Source organism: Oncorhynchus gorbuscha, linkage group LG17, assembly GCF_021184085.1.
Source record: "Oncorhynchus gorbuscha isolate QuinsamMale2020 ecotype Even-year linkage group LG17, OgorEven_v1.0, whole genome shotgun sequence".
NCBI classification, from domain to species: Eukaryota; Metazoa; Chordata; class Actinopteri; order Salmoniformes; family Salmonidae; genus Oncorhynchus; species Oncorhynchus gorbuscha.
In genome coordinates this window covers 23,520,013-23,537,446 of record NC_060189.1, presented here as the reverse complement: position 1 = coordinate 23,537,446, position 17,434 = coordinate 23,520,013, and the positions used below count along the sequence as shown (strand labels likewise).

The window sequence follows — 17,434 nt, the reverse complement described above, 5'->3', positions numbered from 1 at the left end:
AGAGCTCAGCTCATTATCATACAGCTGTATGTTTATCTCCCGCTTCTTCTTCTTCACTATTCTATATAATATGTGGCATTAACAAAGATGTGTGGTCAGTGATAATGGTAGGCACGCGGCCAAAGAGGCACGCAGCATCTTTGTGGATGAGGGCGCACCCGATGACGCACAGCCAATTGGAGAGTGCAAAATGGATGCACAGGTTAAAAAAAGGAAAAGGTCATCCGTTTTACGATTATCAGGAATGTCTACTAGCGCAATATAAACCACACAAACCATATCAAATGTTAACTAATAGTTATCCAATGTTAAAGGTACAGTCTGGGAGAGATAACGAGTCACAATTAATTATAGACAGGGTAAAATAGACAGGATTTTCGTACAAATGCTATGATATTAATTTCGTAATTACTGATAATAACATCAAATAAAGATGATGACATTTAATTTCCGATAATAATTAAAATAATAATTATTACAAATATATTTTGAAAAAAAGTGCGTAACAACATATATAAATTATCCTTTGTTAAACAAATTCACAATTGCTGTAAGGATACCAAATTCACAATTGCTGTAAGGCTACCAAATCCACAATTGCTGTGAGGCTACACGTGCTGAAAACCCCTTTCAGTGAACCAAAAACATATCAACAGATGCCGAATTGTTGATAGTCAGAAGTCTGTCTCCTGCGAGAGACAACGGCAGGATTATTACAATTGGACATGAGGGTTGGTTGCAACAGGCGTGGATGGAAAGGGGCGGTGTTTATTGATTGACAGTATTCATAATGACACACACGTATATAACGTGAACCGAGACGTGAAACACCCTTCATTAAGAAACAGAGTGCTCTGTGACTGATGTCCTGCCATATTTTCATAACAATATTGGCGCCACCAGAAGCTTTCTGTATAAGCAAAGCGCAAGAGTTGCATCGACACAACGCCAAGAGAAAACACATTTTCAGCAGGATCAAGATGGAAGGTCAACGTAAAGACAGAAGGATGAATAAACTGTGGATATTGACGTTACTGTTATGCGTTTGACCTGCATCTCACTGTCTGGATAACAAGGTTTCTCAACTTCTGCGCGTTTTGGATTGCGGAGCTCGGTCTCGCCCAAAAAGGTTTTGAAGAAGGATTTATTTATTTATCATTTCCAAACTTCATATTTCATCATCACTGCTTGGAATAAGAGCCCTCTGTGGAGAACAGGTTATTTTTCAAAGGATACGAACCGATCTGTGGAAAAGAATGGCAACTTGGTTTACCTTTATCATCGCAATTATTATAACGATTTTTAAGCAGGTAATTTTTATAGTTAAACTATTATTGGAATCGTTCATGCCTAGATGTTGACACAGCAACAGTGTAATAATGCGCAATGTAATAGCATATAATACGCCTATAATAATGCGCAATGTAAATTATTGCAATGGAATATTGTTCTATATTTATTCATTGATTCTCTTCTTTTAGGTTCTGGGATCTGGTGTATTCGAGCTTGATCTTCATCAGTTTCAGAATAATAGAGGTTTGCTGGCAAACGGCGTAGCTTGTAGTCCAGCGTGTAGGACTTTTTTTCGAGTTTGCTTGAAGAACTACCAGACCGTAGTGTCACCAGGTGACTGCTACTTCGGCAGCGTCGTTACACCTGTACTAGGCACCAACTCGTTCAGCGTCATGGAGGACGGCACGTTCACTAAACCTATTCGCCTGCCACTCACCCACTTCGCATGGCCGGTAAGACACTATGCATTGCCTAAAATATCACATTGAAGTGGTTGAGAATATATATGCCTATTGATACATGGAATAACGGTGTTTGCAATAAGATGGGTGGTGAAGAGCTAAGCATAAATCAAACAACTGCACTAACCTTTGTAGACGTGCATGAGGATTTATGATAACATGTTAGTATGTCATGAGCCTAGTCCACATATCATTCAATAGATGTTATCTAAAGAAGAGAAAAATCATGAAAAAATATGTGCAACTGAAAAAATGAAACTCATGGTAGGCTCATGTTTTTTCTCCACTCGCAGGGCTCGTTTTCTCTAATCATTGAAGCATGGTTTTCTCCTTCAGCGGATCTACCTGAAGGTGAGTGGCGCGCTACATACGTGACCACCGCTAGAGGGATACATGGCACTGTTAAAGATGCATGACAAATACTCCCTATGCTCTAGATTTAAATCATTACGCAGTATAATTAAATGCCATGTATGCAGCATAAATGCATGCAATTTATGCAGTATTAATAAATGCAATGTACACAGAAATGTTGCAGTTATAATGAAACTTGGACATATGAATGTGTTGATGTCCATGTGTCATGATGAATTACGTGCAACAGAGCACTTCTTTCATGCTCTGTGTCCAACACAATCGCACTTCCTCTGGTTTATTTTAAGCGTGGGAAAGTGTTCAAGTCTTTAGTGAGAATATCTAAATCTTGCCAAAAGCCTCTGACTGCTTTTCCTGTATTTGACACCTTTTGCTGTTCCGCCCTTTGGAAGGGGAATAATGGGTTGAAAATGTTTTGCTGACATAAACAAAGATGACATTTCAATCGCAGTCCAACGACCCAATTGAAAAATAGGGCACAGGCCTTGATACATGCCTATCATAAACTGAAAACTTGCATTACACATTTACTTTCTATATATCATATTGAGAGAAATAATTCAAGACAATGTGCACTGTTTGTTTGGCCTTTTTTTAAAGCATGCAATCACACAGTAGTGGCCTACTTGATAGGCCACACTATCTTGACGCATGTTTTTTGTTCTCTATCCCAGCAGATACAAACAACCCTGCTTTATTGATTAGTTATTTTGCCATTCAAAGAAAGTTGGAAGTAGGAGACGAGTGGTCCCAGGATGTGCAAAGTGTGAGGCAGACGGAGTTAAGGTACTCATACCGGTTCATCTGCCATGAAAATTACTACGGGGACAGTTGTTCAAAAATATGCGCTCCAAGAGACGACCGTTTTGGCCACTACACCTGCAACCCTGACGGGCAAATATCATGTCTACCGGGCTGGAAGGGACAATACTGCGAAGAACGTAAGCAATCAGAATAAAATGTTCTGGGTTTCTTAAGAAGACCTTTCACAAAATGTAGTAGGATGTTATTTCTTAAAGTATTTGCATAATAGGGCCCATAGTGTCGAGATGCCGCTGCTCTAGAAAGGCGTAGATTTGCAGTTTGGAGTGACAAGGATAAGCGAAAATAGTGCGGCGCGCTCCCTACCAACCCAGCCCCTTCACCCCTAGATTTCTCACAACTTTGGGACCATGTGGGTAGAATAATCCCGGGTAGCGTTCTGGTAAAGCAGCACGCGCCGGGTTAATCGCGGCATTATTATCAGCCACGCGCCACTAAATTGCGGGCTCTATTGTTGAGCGGTAGGGCAGCAGCTGCAAACAGGGTTCAACAGCCTACCAACAACAATGGGGCAGCTGTCCGCTTTTGAGACCAAGCATCTGCTCAGGCCTAACCAGCCGTTAAACACTAGTCTTGTAACCATGCAAATTCAATGTCACAACACAGAAACAGCAAATGAAGGTTTCATTAGAAATAGACAGGGAACCGTTTTGATACTACAACAGTGGGAAGGGAATTCCTAATCCGAGTCTGAAGCTTTATGATGTATTGTTGAATGAGTTTACAAAAAAATAAAGTTCCTCTTTTGTCTCACGTTTATATGCAGCAATTTGCCTTGAAGGGTGCAGCAAAATAAATGGAAATTGCTCAAGGCCAGGACAGTGTGTGTAAGTATACAATAGTTCATCTAGTGTGTGTGTGAGTCTGTGTGTGTTTACATACATGCTTGCCTGCCTGCCTGCCTGCATGTGTATTTGCCTGCATGTGTGTAAGTACACAGTGCTAAAGGTGTGATGTTTTGTTTGTGACAGATGCAGAGAGGGCTGGCAGGGCACCTTCTGTAATGAGTGTAAAAGGCATCCATCCTGCAAACATGGCACTTGTCAGCAGCCCTGGCAGTGCACCTGCAAAGAGGGCTGGGGAGGCCTCCTCTGTGACCAAGGTCAGTGTCTCCGGCTCCTCTGGGTCCTGCTGTGAAACAATACAGAAGAACTGCTGTTCAATAGCCCATAGGGGGAAACCACAAGACGTGCTCTATGGCAGTATAAATATGACATGTTCCTATAATATTGCAAGAGTCATCAGGCATCCTGATTATGGTAGGAGACTAGGGCCGGGGAGTAACTGTTTTTCAAACACGTTTATCCACAGATCTGAACTATTGCACCCATCACAAGCCGTGTCGTAATGGGGCCACTTGTATGAACACGGGCCAGGGGAGCTACACCTGTACCTGCCAGCCGGGCTTCACAGGGGATAAGTGTGACAGCGAGGTCAGGGAGTGCGACAGCCAGCCCTGTCGGAACGGAGGCCAGTGCTTGGTAAGCCCGGAAAGCCTATCCGTTTCCCACAACACACAGCACACACAGGCTTTCCTGTTTTTGTTTTTCCTATATCTATCCACATCTCTAGGCCGGTATAGAAGAATGCAACAGACAGACCTTTAGCCAGTTCACATACTCTCTCCTGTAAATGAATGTAATTCAAACTGGGGCACAGGGGGCCTGAGAATTATGAGATAATAATGTGGAGTCGCAAGGGCATCGAAATGAGAGGCACAGCAAGAAACCTACACCGAATTTTGCTGGGATTGTTTCCTGTGACAGTGGGCTGTGATAACCTCTGTCTATCTGTGGCCAACAGGACCTTGAGAACGGCTATAGGTGTGCATGTCCACAGGGGTTCGAGGGGACGCACTGCGAGCACAGAATGCTGACTTGTGCCGATTCACCCTGCTTCCACGGGAAGTGCAGAGAAAGGGACAACGGGCGGAGCTACATGTGCGAGTGCCCAGGGAGCTTCACTGGACTCAACTGTGAAAAGAAAGTGGACAAATGCACCTCCTTGCCCTGTACAAATGGTATGTGATAGTTTCCACTCTCTCCACATCTCAACAACAACAATTAGAAGGAATTTGTTCATTGACTTTCAGTTCTTTTCAACACTGTCAGTACAGAGCACTTACTCAAACAAATCAATTTGGAATGTTCTCTCTAGAGACATCTGCATTAGAGCTAACCTCAATTGAATATGATGTGCACTGTTTGATAATGCTGGGCTGTTCTGTTCAGGTGGACGTTGTGTTATCCACGGCACCACACGTTGGTGCAGCTGCCGCTCAGGCTTCACTGGCCCACGCTGCGAGATCAACATCAACGAGTGTTCCATGAACCCCTGCGCCAACGGAGCCAGCTGCATGGACCGCATCAACGACTACACCTGTATCTGCGCCCTGGGCTACACCGGCCGCAACTGTGACAAGCCCACTGACAGCTGTGCCTCCAAACCCTGCCTGAACGGTGGGACCTGCACCAACAGGGCCAAAGGCCAGCCTGCTGACTGCACCTGCTCAGCCCACTTCAGCGGCACCCAGTGCCAGTACTACGATGTGCCTTTACTCATCCCCCCCAGCCCCAGCCCCCCCAGCCCTGTCAGAGAGACCCAAGACAGGCTCAACTGGGCAGCCATCTGTCTGGGTGTGGGCCTGGTGGTGCTCCTGGTGCTGATCTTCATGGTGGCCATGGTCCTGCGCCACATCCAGCAGCAGAGGAAGAGGGAGCAGGACTCAGAGACCATGAACAATCTTTCACATTTCCAGAAGGAGAACCTCATTTCTGACCTGCAGCTGAAGAACACCAACAAAAAGGTGGACCTGGAGGTGGAGGTGGATTGTCTCAGGGAGAAGTCCCAAAACCACAAACACATCAACTACCACTTGGACAACAAAACCTTCAAGGAGTACAAGGATGAGCCGTCGCAAGAGGATAAAGACGAGAACTGTAAAAAGACGCTAGAGGAGAAAATGCCGTTGAGTAGAAAGTACAGGTAAGTTCAAATGCTGCCTGCAGATGACAACCTGGATAGATTTGACCTACATCCTATTCTCCAGGGTTTCATAAATGACAGTGGTTTGGTGTTTAAAAGTGTTGACATGTTTTCTTTTCATTTACAGCGAAAGGCCAGAGTGTAGGATAGCAACGATATGTTCTCCAAGAGATTCCATATACCAGTCTGTGTTTGTGATAGCAGAGGAGAAAAATGAATGCGTCATAGCAACTGAGGTAAAGATGATTTTTTCACATTTCCTCTGAACATGTTCCTGCAACTCTTGACAGCATGTCATTAACAGTTATCAATCAGCAATGCAAAAATATATCACGGTTTCCATTATATTGCTCTTATGATTAAACTAGTTAACTTTTTGTCTTCTACTACCAGGTATAATACATGGAGGGTATCAGACATTCTGAAGAATGGATATCTTCTGGACTGTTTACAGTGTAGAAACAGACAGGGATTTATTTAACTGTGAATTGCTGCTCTTGAAAACTTGATAACTGGACCGAGCCGGTGTGCTCTATGAATGCAATAGGACTCAAACTACAGAACGTTGTTAGAATGTAAGGACTGAACAGACTGTGAGAAATAATACACAACTTGGACTTTTGGATGTTTCACCGTCAGGGTGTACGGACAGATTCAGCCCCTTGACAGGACTTGTCCGACCATATCCATGGAAAACAGACCTATGTGTTTATGCCACCTTGCCCATCAGCAGGATGAGAGGGCTCTGTCTGGAGATACTCCACCTTATTTTGATAATCAGCCATCAGCAACCAACCAATCAACTTATTGCCAACAAGACTGTGGAAGAAGCCAGCTACTTCCATTTACCCTGGTGATGTGCTACAGTATGCAAAAAAAGGAGACTTTGTTTAATAAACTTTCAAGGAGAGAAAAAAAATACTAGAAACGGTTCATTTTTTGAGAATATTTGAGACCCAGGCCTATGTCAATTTTGTAAATTATTATTATGATTATTATTTACATAAAAAATGTTAATAAAGAATGTATGCATCCCGAATCACAGAGCCTTAAGTATGGGTTATAGAGCTTGATACCCTGCTTCTTCTTGGATCCATTGCACAACAAAAACTGAAGAGAAAATCCTTTTAAGAGAAAACAACTGATGCAATAAATGACGTAGTGCCAGGGGGATTCAAGAAGAAGCATTTTAATTCTTATTATGCAACATTGCCCAGAAATTAAAACAAAGAAAAACAAAAGTGACTATCATACCAAGGACGCCTATAATTAGAATTGACATTACTGAACCAATAATGTTTTTTTTAAAGATTAGTATTTCACTAGTTATTTAAATATTATGAAGCACTGGTCTTTCTATTATGTTTTATACGATTATTTTGTATATAATGTATATTTATAAATTTAGAAGTCGGTGTATAACGGTTTTCAATTTGATGCCCAAAAAGTAGAATTTATTTTCATGTTTAATGTTGTTGTGATTGTTGTTTTTTAAACAATGAAAACATATCTGGTACACTGTTTGTTGGTTTCATGTTGAGTAGAAGTGGTCAACTATAGAACTTTCAATTTGCCTAGATATTGGAATGATTAAGAACCTTCCGTTGAAGTCCATCCCCTGTTGTGGAAATGGCTTCTTGTCTAGATGATGTATGACCTTGTAGCAGTTCTAGTAATCACATGCATATGGTGGTGACTGGTGAGTCAATGTGATGTGAAATCAATGTGCACGCAATCATTTAGTGGACAGTATTGTATTTGACAGCAATGTGAGAAATATGGACAAAAGTTATATATTAAAAAAAATTGAATAAAAATGTTGAAGTACAGTACACAATATGGTCAGTATTTGTGTTTGTTTTTCAAAAAGAACACCAATCTCATCCTTATGCTCCTTGTTGTCAAGCATTCAAGTTGCTTTAAACTGTCTTAACTCCATTTGAGTCAATGAGCAGTCATTTTGACTCATTTGCTCTTAACAGTCTAATAAATACATTTAATATATGGTATCGAAGAAAAAAATATGTGGGTTGTGTTTATGAAGGTCTTTTTTTATTTTGTATTAACTCAATAGCATGTTCATTTGCTTATGTTACTGTAGACTATCCGTTGCTGCATGTGACTCTGTGGGAGAATTTGAAAAAGTACATTTTCGGGGAAAAATATGACAAAACTGTTTGTGATATCGAAATTCTTACAACATACATGTGTTAAATAGACTTATTTAGGAAAAGTCCAGGATGGAGGGGACATTACTTAAACAATTGTAGAGGTAATATAATTTTAAATTCATATTGAGTCAAAATGACTCACTCTGCTTTTCTGGTGTTAAAATGTCAAGCTGTTTCCTTGGATGTCCACCCCATAAGTTAAAATATTGAGACGAGGAGGAAACACAATCTGGAAAAGAGGCTACTTAACAAAACCAGGCAGATGCTTTGGGGTGTGACCCTACACCACTGGGAAAATCAGTGCCTCCTCTCTAACTGAGCGTGAATGCAGCAAATAGGGCCCCAAGAGTCCAGTGCCAAGTTACCGGCAGCCTTGAAGGGGTGCTAAAGCCAACACAACACCCCAGCCAGTCCAGATCTCCCAACAAAGACAACGATCACATGCTTAACACCTGATCATCCATCTCTGCTATTATATTGATTAGTTTGATTCATTATTTTCTCTTAACAACCCTAACACACACACTTTTGTTTAATTCACATATTATATTTTCTTTCCTATTTTATAACCCTTTCAGACATCTACCATAAAGCCACATATTTTCATTGTGTTACAATCAAAGCATCCTGTTTTTGGCCAATTGACAACATTTCCTGCATCCCGTCAGATTAAAATGCACAGGACACTGGCCAACAACTTCTCTCACATCTGTTACAAAAAGACTGCACGTTGATAAAAATATATTCTCCCATTCCTATTTCCCACGGTTGCAAACATCATTATCAATTGCTCTATGTTCTTCACAAGGATAAGATGTTTGATTATAAAGGCATTTATTCATCACAAAAAACCTCAAAGTCCTATAAAAAACAAACATATTTATGACTGATAGAAAGAGAGTACCTAAACGTGCTTCAGGCCAGCTTGAACAAAAGAGAATCAAGTGCTCGACTGCGGAGACCCCAACTAGTGACTTTCCAGAATATAAAGACAATAGTAAATGACTGCTTTACAACACTCAAACAATGAGAATTACATCTAAATTAAACCTAAAACAGTTTTCAAAATAGAGTGTATTGACAATAATTTGCATGTTAACATTGAGGAAAGGGCATCTGATCTCAGGAAATACAGTAAATTCAGGCAGTTTTCTTTCTTTTTGTAATGTTCTTAATTAACACATGGGGGCAGTAAATCATACATGGAAGTTACTTGCAACATTTCCTTCAGTACTTAAAATGAGAGTTGGATAACTAGAGGCACGGGGTGTATTCTATATTTTAAGATTTTGTGATGATATCAAATAAGATATTGTATATGGAACACCATTACCAGACTGTGTTGTTCATGCCACGGTAGGACCAAAACATCATTGTCCTAGCCTGAGGTCAAAGAGGGCTGAAGGTAAATCGTCTACTTAAGCGTCATTCATTGATCAGGTATGATACAAGCTTATATAGGGTGCTAGAGAGACACCTAAGAAGAGAACAGATGTTAAAAGGGCTTTACAATACTTGGATCTTATTCTGCAAGCTAATGCTTCTATTTATAGCTAATCTCATTAGCTGCTTCTGTGGTATCACACTATGTGACACTCAAGGATATAATGGGAGCTCTGTTTTCACACATGGTTAAAAAGAGACTGCAGGCTTGCTGTTTGCCTTACTTTCCTGACAGTGGAGAGCAATGAAGCAAACAGTGATATACATACAGTACTTCAAAGTACTTCAAAGAGAGTAAACATGTATTTTTCAAACACTACTATCACACCAACATCCATGGTGGAATTGCAAGATCTCAAGCAAAGCATTTTTACAGGATATACTCAAATCAACTCACAAGTTTGGACATTAGACAGCCAGTGTCACTGTCAATCTATGTATAACAAGGGAACATAATGTAAGAGCTTTCAACATCCTGTGAATGGGGAAAAATAGCTTGCCGTTTCTGTGTTATGTAAACTATCCTCTGAAATACAATGAAAGGATGGAATAATGAATGAATGAAGTAATTCATGAATTAATGAATTGTTGAATTACTTTATATGTCTGTGTCTTTTATGTGAATCATGATTATTAGATACCATTTTCAGTAAATCAAATGACTACAAGATTGCAAATACAGTAGGCTACATTGTACATTACTTCCTGTGACACCACAAGTAAAGATTAAACTACACACTTAATAAATCCCCTCTCTTATCAAAACAGTTGTGATGCTCAAAATCAATTCAGACAGTAGAGGAGAGTTGGGTAAGTTGAGCCATTTTCTTCCCATTCAGCATTACTCTGTCAATAGAAATAGTATTATTGTCTGACAAAGCTATCCACATATATTTCCCTGGTAATAATCAGAATTAATTTAAACATTTCAGTTTTGAAAACATAGCTTGTCCAAAAAAAGTGGTCTCTCGGCACAAAATACCTCAGTTTGCACAACTTACCCCACACATGGGGTAAGTTGTGCCAAGAGACCACTTTTTTACTCTTTTAAGAATTTTAACCGAAAGGTTGCTGGATCGAATCCCCGAGCTGACAAGGTAAAAATCTGTCGTTCTGCCCCTGAACAAGGCAGTTAACCCACTGTTCCCTGGTAGGCCGTCAATGTAATTAAGAATTTGATCTTAACTGCCTTGCCTAGTTAAATAAAGGTTAAATAAAATAAAAAATGTCTAAACATTTTAGAAGCAAGCATCATGAAACCTCTAACACAATACAATAATTTCACTTCGTGCAAATATTTTTGGGGACCCAATTTGCTTAACTCTTTTTCCATGCCATGTGGTTTCTTCCTTCACAGACTCCATGAAATGATGACCTCGTCCTAAATATTTGGTCAAATTATTAATTTTGTTTATGGTTTCCTACAAACAGTGGTGGCTCAATTTACGCATTTGGCTCAATTTTCCCCACTCTCCACCACAGATCACTCATATAATTCCATGTTATTGTTTGTCAGTGTCTGTTCGTCAGATATGTTGTTATAGCAACATTGTAACGTTCGAAAACAGGATTTCAGAGAATGTTTTGTGCTCGATAAGGTTTCTAATTGGTCGGCTTGTACTTTTAGTACGACCTCATCTATGATATCATTGGTCAGCAACGTCTTGGCCTGACATCCCGCCACAAAACACATACACGTGTCTGTCTGTACACCAATATACTGTTGTAGTAGTACTGCACATTGGTTGATAGACACACCAAACTGATTGTACAGATATAAGTTGCGGTGAGAGATACTAGGTCTATGCATCAGCTCTTTTACATTTATCAACATCTTTGGGTAGGCTATGATAGGGTTATTACGCATTAGCAAGACTTCGAAACGCCTAGGAAAAACCATGGTTCGGTGAAATGCATTTATAGCAGTAGTTCAGCGGTCTCATGCTTCGGAATGCATCTACAAAGGAGAGTGAGCTCCACCGGTAACATCATATAACAGTTCCCACTGGCCACAGACCTCAATTAAACGTCTATTCCACTTTGGTTCAACGTGGAAACAACTTTGACTCAACCAGTGTGTGCCCAGCGGGCTATTTCTTGACAGAAGAAAATAGGCAATACTTTACATCTTCTCTTACATATTACCTGAACCTGACCATAATGAAGCTACTGGACATTACTGTTTCAGAAAAACCCCAGCCTGTGGATATTCGGATATGGCTCTTTAGTCTGGAAACCAGACTTCAAATACAAGAGAAACTACGTAGGCTATATCAAAGGATTTAGTAGACGCTTCTGGCATGGGGACAATTTTCATCGAGGAGACAAAGACTTGGTAAGTCTTTACCTTCAGAAATACAATCAGTGTATTTGCTGCTGCTGTAGACAGACATAATATTATCTCAGATCAAACTGTTGAGCTTCAGAAGGTGGGAAGTCAAATGAAAAGTTTAATAAAAAATGTCTGATTTGTGTTGCAAACATATTGGTTATGGAAATGTCAACGTACATAAAGGTCTGGCATGGCCAAAAATACCTAGCCTGATAGGCTAGACTAGCCTACTACATGTGAGCCTAAGTAGAAATTAATTGGTAAAACAATGCTGACTGTGCATTGATCCTCATGTGCTCTATTAATCTCTGTCCTTATATCTATGGTCCTTATCCTCCACAGCCAGGTAGAGTGGTGACTTTAGTGGAAGATCATGATGTAAGTGGCTTTGTTTCAAAATAACCCAGAACACACCTACAGCTCACATTTGTTTTGATCCTGTCTACCATGAATAAGTACTGTACTTTGTGTTGTAAAATACATTGACACTGGCAGTGGCGGGGGGGGGTCATAACATATTGAACCTTAATCGATTCAAGGTGTAATGCTCGAAGAGTGATGGGTGTGGAGTCAGGCGCAGAGAGCAGAGGATTCGGTTAATGTCCAACAGAAAAATGTACAACGGGTGACGCCGAACACCCGCGTAATACACTCTACCCAAGTACAAACTGGTACCCCACCGGACAGCGAAAAAAAAAACAATAATCAGGAACACCTCTTGACATAACAGTAACAAACCCCCACAAACACAGGCGGGCTAACCAAACTTAAATAACCCCAACCCAAAAACCCCAACAAGGAACATGTGAAACCAATTAGACAACGAAAAGGGGAAAAGGGGATCAGTGGCAGCTAGTAGACCGGCGACGACGAATGCCAAACGCCACAAGAACGCGAAGGGGAGCCACCTTCGGTGATATTCGTGACAGTGCGTCAACACCGGCCTCGAGGACCACCCAGAGGGCGAGGCGCAGGGCGATCCGGAAGGAGGCGATGGAACTCCCTCAGCATAGATGGATCCAATATGTCCCCCACGGGACTCAGCACCCACTCCTCCACTGCAAGACCCTCGGTCTGGCTCTGATGCCATGGTGCCAGCACCGGCTGGTACCCCAACACGCACTGAAATGGTGACATGTTGGTAGAGGAGTGGCGTAGTGAGTTCTGGGCCATTTCAGCCCAGGGGACGCATCTCGCCCACTCCCACGGCCGATCCTGGCAATACGACTGCAGAAACGTACCCACCTCCTGGTTCACTCTCTCCACTTGCCCATTACTCTCCGGGTGATACCCCGAGGTCAGGCTGACCGAGACTCCCAGACATTTCATAAACGCCTTCCACACTCAGGATGTGAACTGGGGACCCTGATCAGAAACGATGTCCTCGGGCACCCCGTAGTGCCGGAAGACGTGGGTGAACAGAGCCTCCGCAGTCTGTTGGGCCGTAGGGAGACCAGGCAACGGGATAAGACGGCAGGACTTAGGGAACCGATCCACAACGACCAGGATCGTCATGTTTCCCTGAGACGGGGGGAAGATCAGTGAGAAAGTTCACCGATATATGGGACCACTGCCATTGTGGAACAGGGAGGGGTTGTAACTTCCCTCGTGGCAAGTGCCTAGAAGCCTTGCTCTGGGCGCACACCAAACAGGAGGAGACATAGAATCGCACATCCTTAACTAAGGTGGGCCACGAGTACTTCCCCCTAAGACCCTGCACTGTCCTCGAAATTCCTGGGAGACCTGACGAGGGTAGAGAGCACGGCTCCAACCCCAGCCTCGGATGCGTCCACCTCCACTATGAACGCCAAAGAGGGGTCCGGATGCGCCAACACTGGCACGTCGGTGAACAGCGCCTTCAAACGACGAAAAGCTCCGTCCGCCTCTGCCGACCACTGCAAATGCACAGGTCCCCCCTTCAGCAGTGAGGTAATGGGAGCCGCCACCTGACCAAAACCCTGGATATACCTCCGGTAGTAATTGGCAAACCTTAAGAACCGCTGCACCTCCTTTACCGTGGTCGGAGTCGGCCAATTACGCACGGCCTTGACGCGGTCACACTCCATCACCACCCCCAAGGTGGAAATGCGATAACCCAGGAAGGAAACGGCTTGTTTGGAAAACTCACATTTCTCCACCTTCACGTACAGGTCATGCTCCAGCAGTCACCCAAGAACCTTGCACACCAGAGACACATGTGCAGCGCATGTGGCAGAGTAGATCAAGATATCATCAATATACACCACCACACCCTGTCTGTGCAGGTCCCTGAGAATCTCGTCGACGAAGGATTGAAAGACGGCTGGAGCATTCTTTAACCCGTACGGCATGACGAGGTACTCGGTCATGCCTCCGGTCTCCCTAGATGCAGCCCCCCCCCTAGCTCCATAGGTATGGGAGCGGGAGGTCCAGGAGGTGGAACAGACAGGACCCTTTCAGAACGTCCGCGAGCAGCCATCAGATTGTCTTGCCATATCGACAGGTCTATGAGCTCGTCCAGGGTGAGCGTATTGTCCCGACAAGCCAGCTCCCTGTGGACGTCCTCTCTCAGGCTACACCTGTAATGGTCTATCAGGGCCCTGTCGTTCCACCCCGCTCCAGTGGCCAAGGTCAGGAACTCCAGCGCAAAGTCCTGCCCGCTCCTCGTCCCCTTCCTGAGATGGAACAATCTCTCACCCGCCGCTCGGCCCTCTGGAGGGTGATCGAACACGGCCCGAAAACGGCGGGTGAACTCCAGGTAGTGGCCCCTCGCCGATTCGGGCCCATTCCAGACGGCATTGGCACACTCCAGGGATCTACCCGTCAAGCAAGAGACGAGGACACTCACGCCCTCCTCGTCCGAGGGAGCCGGCCAAACGGTGGCCAGGTAAAGCTCGAGTTGGAGTAGGAATCCCTGGCACCCCGCCGCCGCTCCATCGTACTCCCTCGGAGGCGTCATACGCAGGGAGCTGGTACCGGATATCGCTGGAGGAGATGGTAGCGTTGCAGGTGGGAGGGTTGGAGGGGAAGTAGGGAGACCACTCCTCTCCCAGCGGTCCATGGACGTGTGATGAAGGACACACTCCTCCATCGCGGGGAGAGGGGTGGTCGCTGCTCCTGCTGACTATACTTTTGGTGCAGGCTTCTGTAATTCTCGAAGAGTGATGGGTGTGGAGTCAGGCGCAGAGAGCAGAGGATTCAGGAAAAAACGTACAACGGGTGACACCGAACACAGGCGTAATACACTCTACCCAAGTACAAACTGGTACCCCCGGACAGTGAAAAAACCCAACAATAATCAGGAACACCTCTTGACATAACAGTAACAAGCCCGCACAAACACAGGCGGGCTAACCGAACTTAAATAACCCCAACCCAAAAACCCCAACAAGGAACAGGTGAAACCAATTAGACAAAACCAAACGAAAAGGGTAAAAAGGGATCGGTGGCAGCTAGTAGACCGGCGACGACGACCGCCGAGCGCCACCCGAACGTGAAGGGGAGCCACCTTCGGTGATATTTGTGACACAAGGTGTATTTTTTGGTTCAACACATTAAATGTTTGAGCTTAGGTTTTGTACATTTCTCTGATCAAATAAATCATACATCAATTTCAAAACACCTGTTACAGTTTTTGGATTCAAGGTCAGGATTTGATATAAGGATTTTAGCATACATCTGTAAATTCACTTGAAAGTGGCATCCAGAGTGCAAATTATACTGTGACATTAGAGGGGTCTCTATTTTTATGGGCTTTATAGTAAAGACATGTAATTGAACTTTGACCTTTTAATGTGTCATGAACACAACCAGCCATTATGTTTTTATCTGATTGTCAAACAAATCACTTCAAAAAGTAGATTAAAGGAGAAGCTCACTATTTTACAACTTGAAGATTAGATGGCCCCTCACCCTGAAAGTAGTCTATGGGTCAAGGAGAAACTGTAGTCCATGGTTCAGTTTTCTTTTATTAACAGCCATTACAAACTTCAGCTAACTTTAGCCACCACACACTAACAATCAATGGAAGTGATGGGGGCATGTGACCATGTTTTTTTTAAATGGCCAACGTACCTTAAGTACCATCAAACCAGATAGGGAGTTGATTTGAATTGATTTCAGGTGATTTGGACATACATTTTTTTAAACATGCCTCCAGCACTTCCATTGATTGTTAGCTTGTGTTGGCTAAAGTTAGTTGAAGTTTGTATTGGCTGTTTAAAGAAAACGGATCAATGGATTACAGTTTGTCTTGGCCCATAGACTATTTTCAGAGTGAGGAACCATCTAACATCAAGTTGTAAAATAGTGAACTACTCCTTTAAGTAGGTTACCTGCGCATGTTCATCTACTCCAAAATAAGTCCAGCATCTGAACAGTGCACTGTGCACCTGCAATTTGAATAGACGGACATCTAATACAAACACGTAAGTGGAATGACATTCAGCCTACAAAGTGGTGTGTATTCATTGATTCCAAGGGAAGCCAGGCTTCCCCAAAAATGTATGATTTCTCATTGTGTCTATCCATGTTTAATAATTGTCCTTCATTTCGCGAGAGGCTGAAACTATTTCACCAGAGAAAGCATCTGAGCGAGGTGTCTGATGCTATTTGGCCAAAAAGAATAACACTTCATACTCTTTTTGGCCATACTACATCAGATACACGGGCTGTTTCGCTGGCTCGTATACTTTCTCAGGTGATATTGATGTCTTGCTGTAGGTGCGTGTCTTAGTCAAAATTATCAATATATTCAATCTGATTACCTACTTCTCCTGCACCAGTCTAACATCCATCTCTTCTTACGGCAGGCTTGCACCTGGGGGATAGCCTATGAGGTCACCGACTCCCAAATGGAGGAGTCTCTGCAGTATCTGAATGTGAGAGAGGCTGTGCTGGGGGGCTACGCCACCAAGATGGTGGAGTTCACTCCCAGAGAGAAGTGCCAAGGGTCTCTGCTTGCCCTGGTCTACATCGCCACCTCTGACAACCCCATATATCTTGGGCCTGCCACTCCCACAGAGATAGCTGCTCAGATTGCCATCTGCAGAGGCAACACGGGCCACAACATAGAGTACCTCCTTCGCCTGGCTGAGTTCATGAGGCTGTACTGTCCTGAGGTAGAGGATGACCATCTCTTCTCCATAGAGGCAGCCGCCCTGGCTCTGCTCATCTGAACTACCAGGGCCAGGGATACTCACATCAGACCAACGAACGACCACTCAATGACCCTACTTGTTAATATGATCAATGTGAAGACAATGACAATATGAAGAGAGTGCGAGTCACTATAACTCATAAAAAGGGTCAACATGTCATGATCACTGTTTTTGTTGTCCATTGTCCATGAACGCCCATGACATTGAAATGTTTTAAGTTAATGGGCAATGAGATTACAAGTATGGTGCTGTATGTTTCTCTACAAGGTGTGTAAAGGGAAATCTGAAATTCTTATATTTCCTGCAATCTTGTGCAAAAATGGTGACAGAATTCACCTTAACCTTTCCCAGTAACTTGGTTACTAAGGACTGTTTGTACACAAACCTGCTTTCTAGTATAGCCATGAACAGCAT

The 17,434-nt window shown here is 43.2% G+C and overlaps 2 protein-coding genes across 3 annotated transcripts; both read left to right on the top strand.

Moving 5' to 3' along the window:
- Window positions 1-847: 847 nt before the first annotated feature.
- Window positions 848-7,770, top strand: LOC124002075 (delta-like protein 4). Of its 2 annotated transcripts, none has more exons than XM_046309333.1 (11): window positions 848-1,310; window positions 1,482-1,745; window positions 2,048-2,105; window positions 2,807-3,070; window positions 3,718-3,778; window positions 3,923-4,053; window positions 4,263-4,432; window positions 4,755-4,971; window positions 5,183-5,936; window positions 6,064-6,172; window positions 6,330-7,770. In XM_046309333.1, exons 1-11 carry the CDS (start codon window positions 1,257-1,259, stop codon window positions 6,333-6,335), a joined length of 2,088 nt encoding a protein of 695 aa, XP_046165289.1. In that variant the 5' UTR covers window positions 848-1,256; the 3' UTR covers window positions 6,336-7,770. The 2 variants fall into 2 exon arrangements, with proteins under 2 accessions (XP_046165289.1, XP_046165288.1); XM_046309332.1 differs by having other exon boundaries at window positions 2,804-3,070.
- Window positions 7,771-11,501: 3,731 nt separating this feature from the next.
- Window positions 11,502-17,038, top strand: LOC124001383 (glutathione-specific gamma-glutamylcyclotransferase 1-like). Its single transcript, XM_046308137.1, has 4 exons — window positions 11,502-11,519; window positions 11,739-11,885; window positions 12,225-12,260; window positions 16,673-17,038. Exons 1-4 carry the CDS (start codon window positions 11,502-11,504, stop codon window positions 17,036-17,038), a joined length of 567 nt encoding a protein of 188 aa, XP_046164093.1.
- The last annotated feature ends 396 nt before the right edge of the window (window positions 17,039-17,434 follow it).

What these genes read in the sequence shown, in the direction of transcription:
- LOC124002075 (XM_046309332.1), top strand. Translation starts at nt 1,257, where the DNA reads ATGGCAACTTGGTTTACCTTTATCATCGCAATTATTATAACGATTTTT. An exon ending in TTCAGCGGATCTACCTGAAG is followed by an intron (nt 2,106 to 2,803) that starts GTGAGTGGCGCG and finishes TCTCTATCCCAG; the next exon opens with CAGATACAAACAACCCTGCT. An exon ending in GGGACAATACTGCGAAGAAC is followed by an intron (nt 3,071 to 3,717) that starts GTAAGCAATCAG and finishes GTTTATATGCAG; the next exon opens with CAATTTGCCTTGAAGGGTGC.
- LOC124001383 (XM_046308137.1), top strand. An exon ending in ATCGAGGAGACAAAGACTTG is followed by an intron (nt 11,886 to 12,224) that starts GTAAGTCTTTAC and finishes TATCCTCCACAG; the next exon opens with CCAGGTAGAGTGGTGACTTT. An exon ending in CTTTAGTGGAAGATCATGAT is followed by an intron (nt 12,261 to 16,672) that starts GTAAGTGGCTTT and finishes TTCTTACGGCAG; the next exon opens with GCTTGCACCTGGGGGATAGC.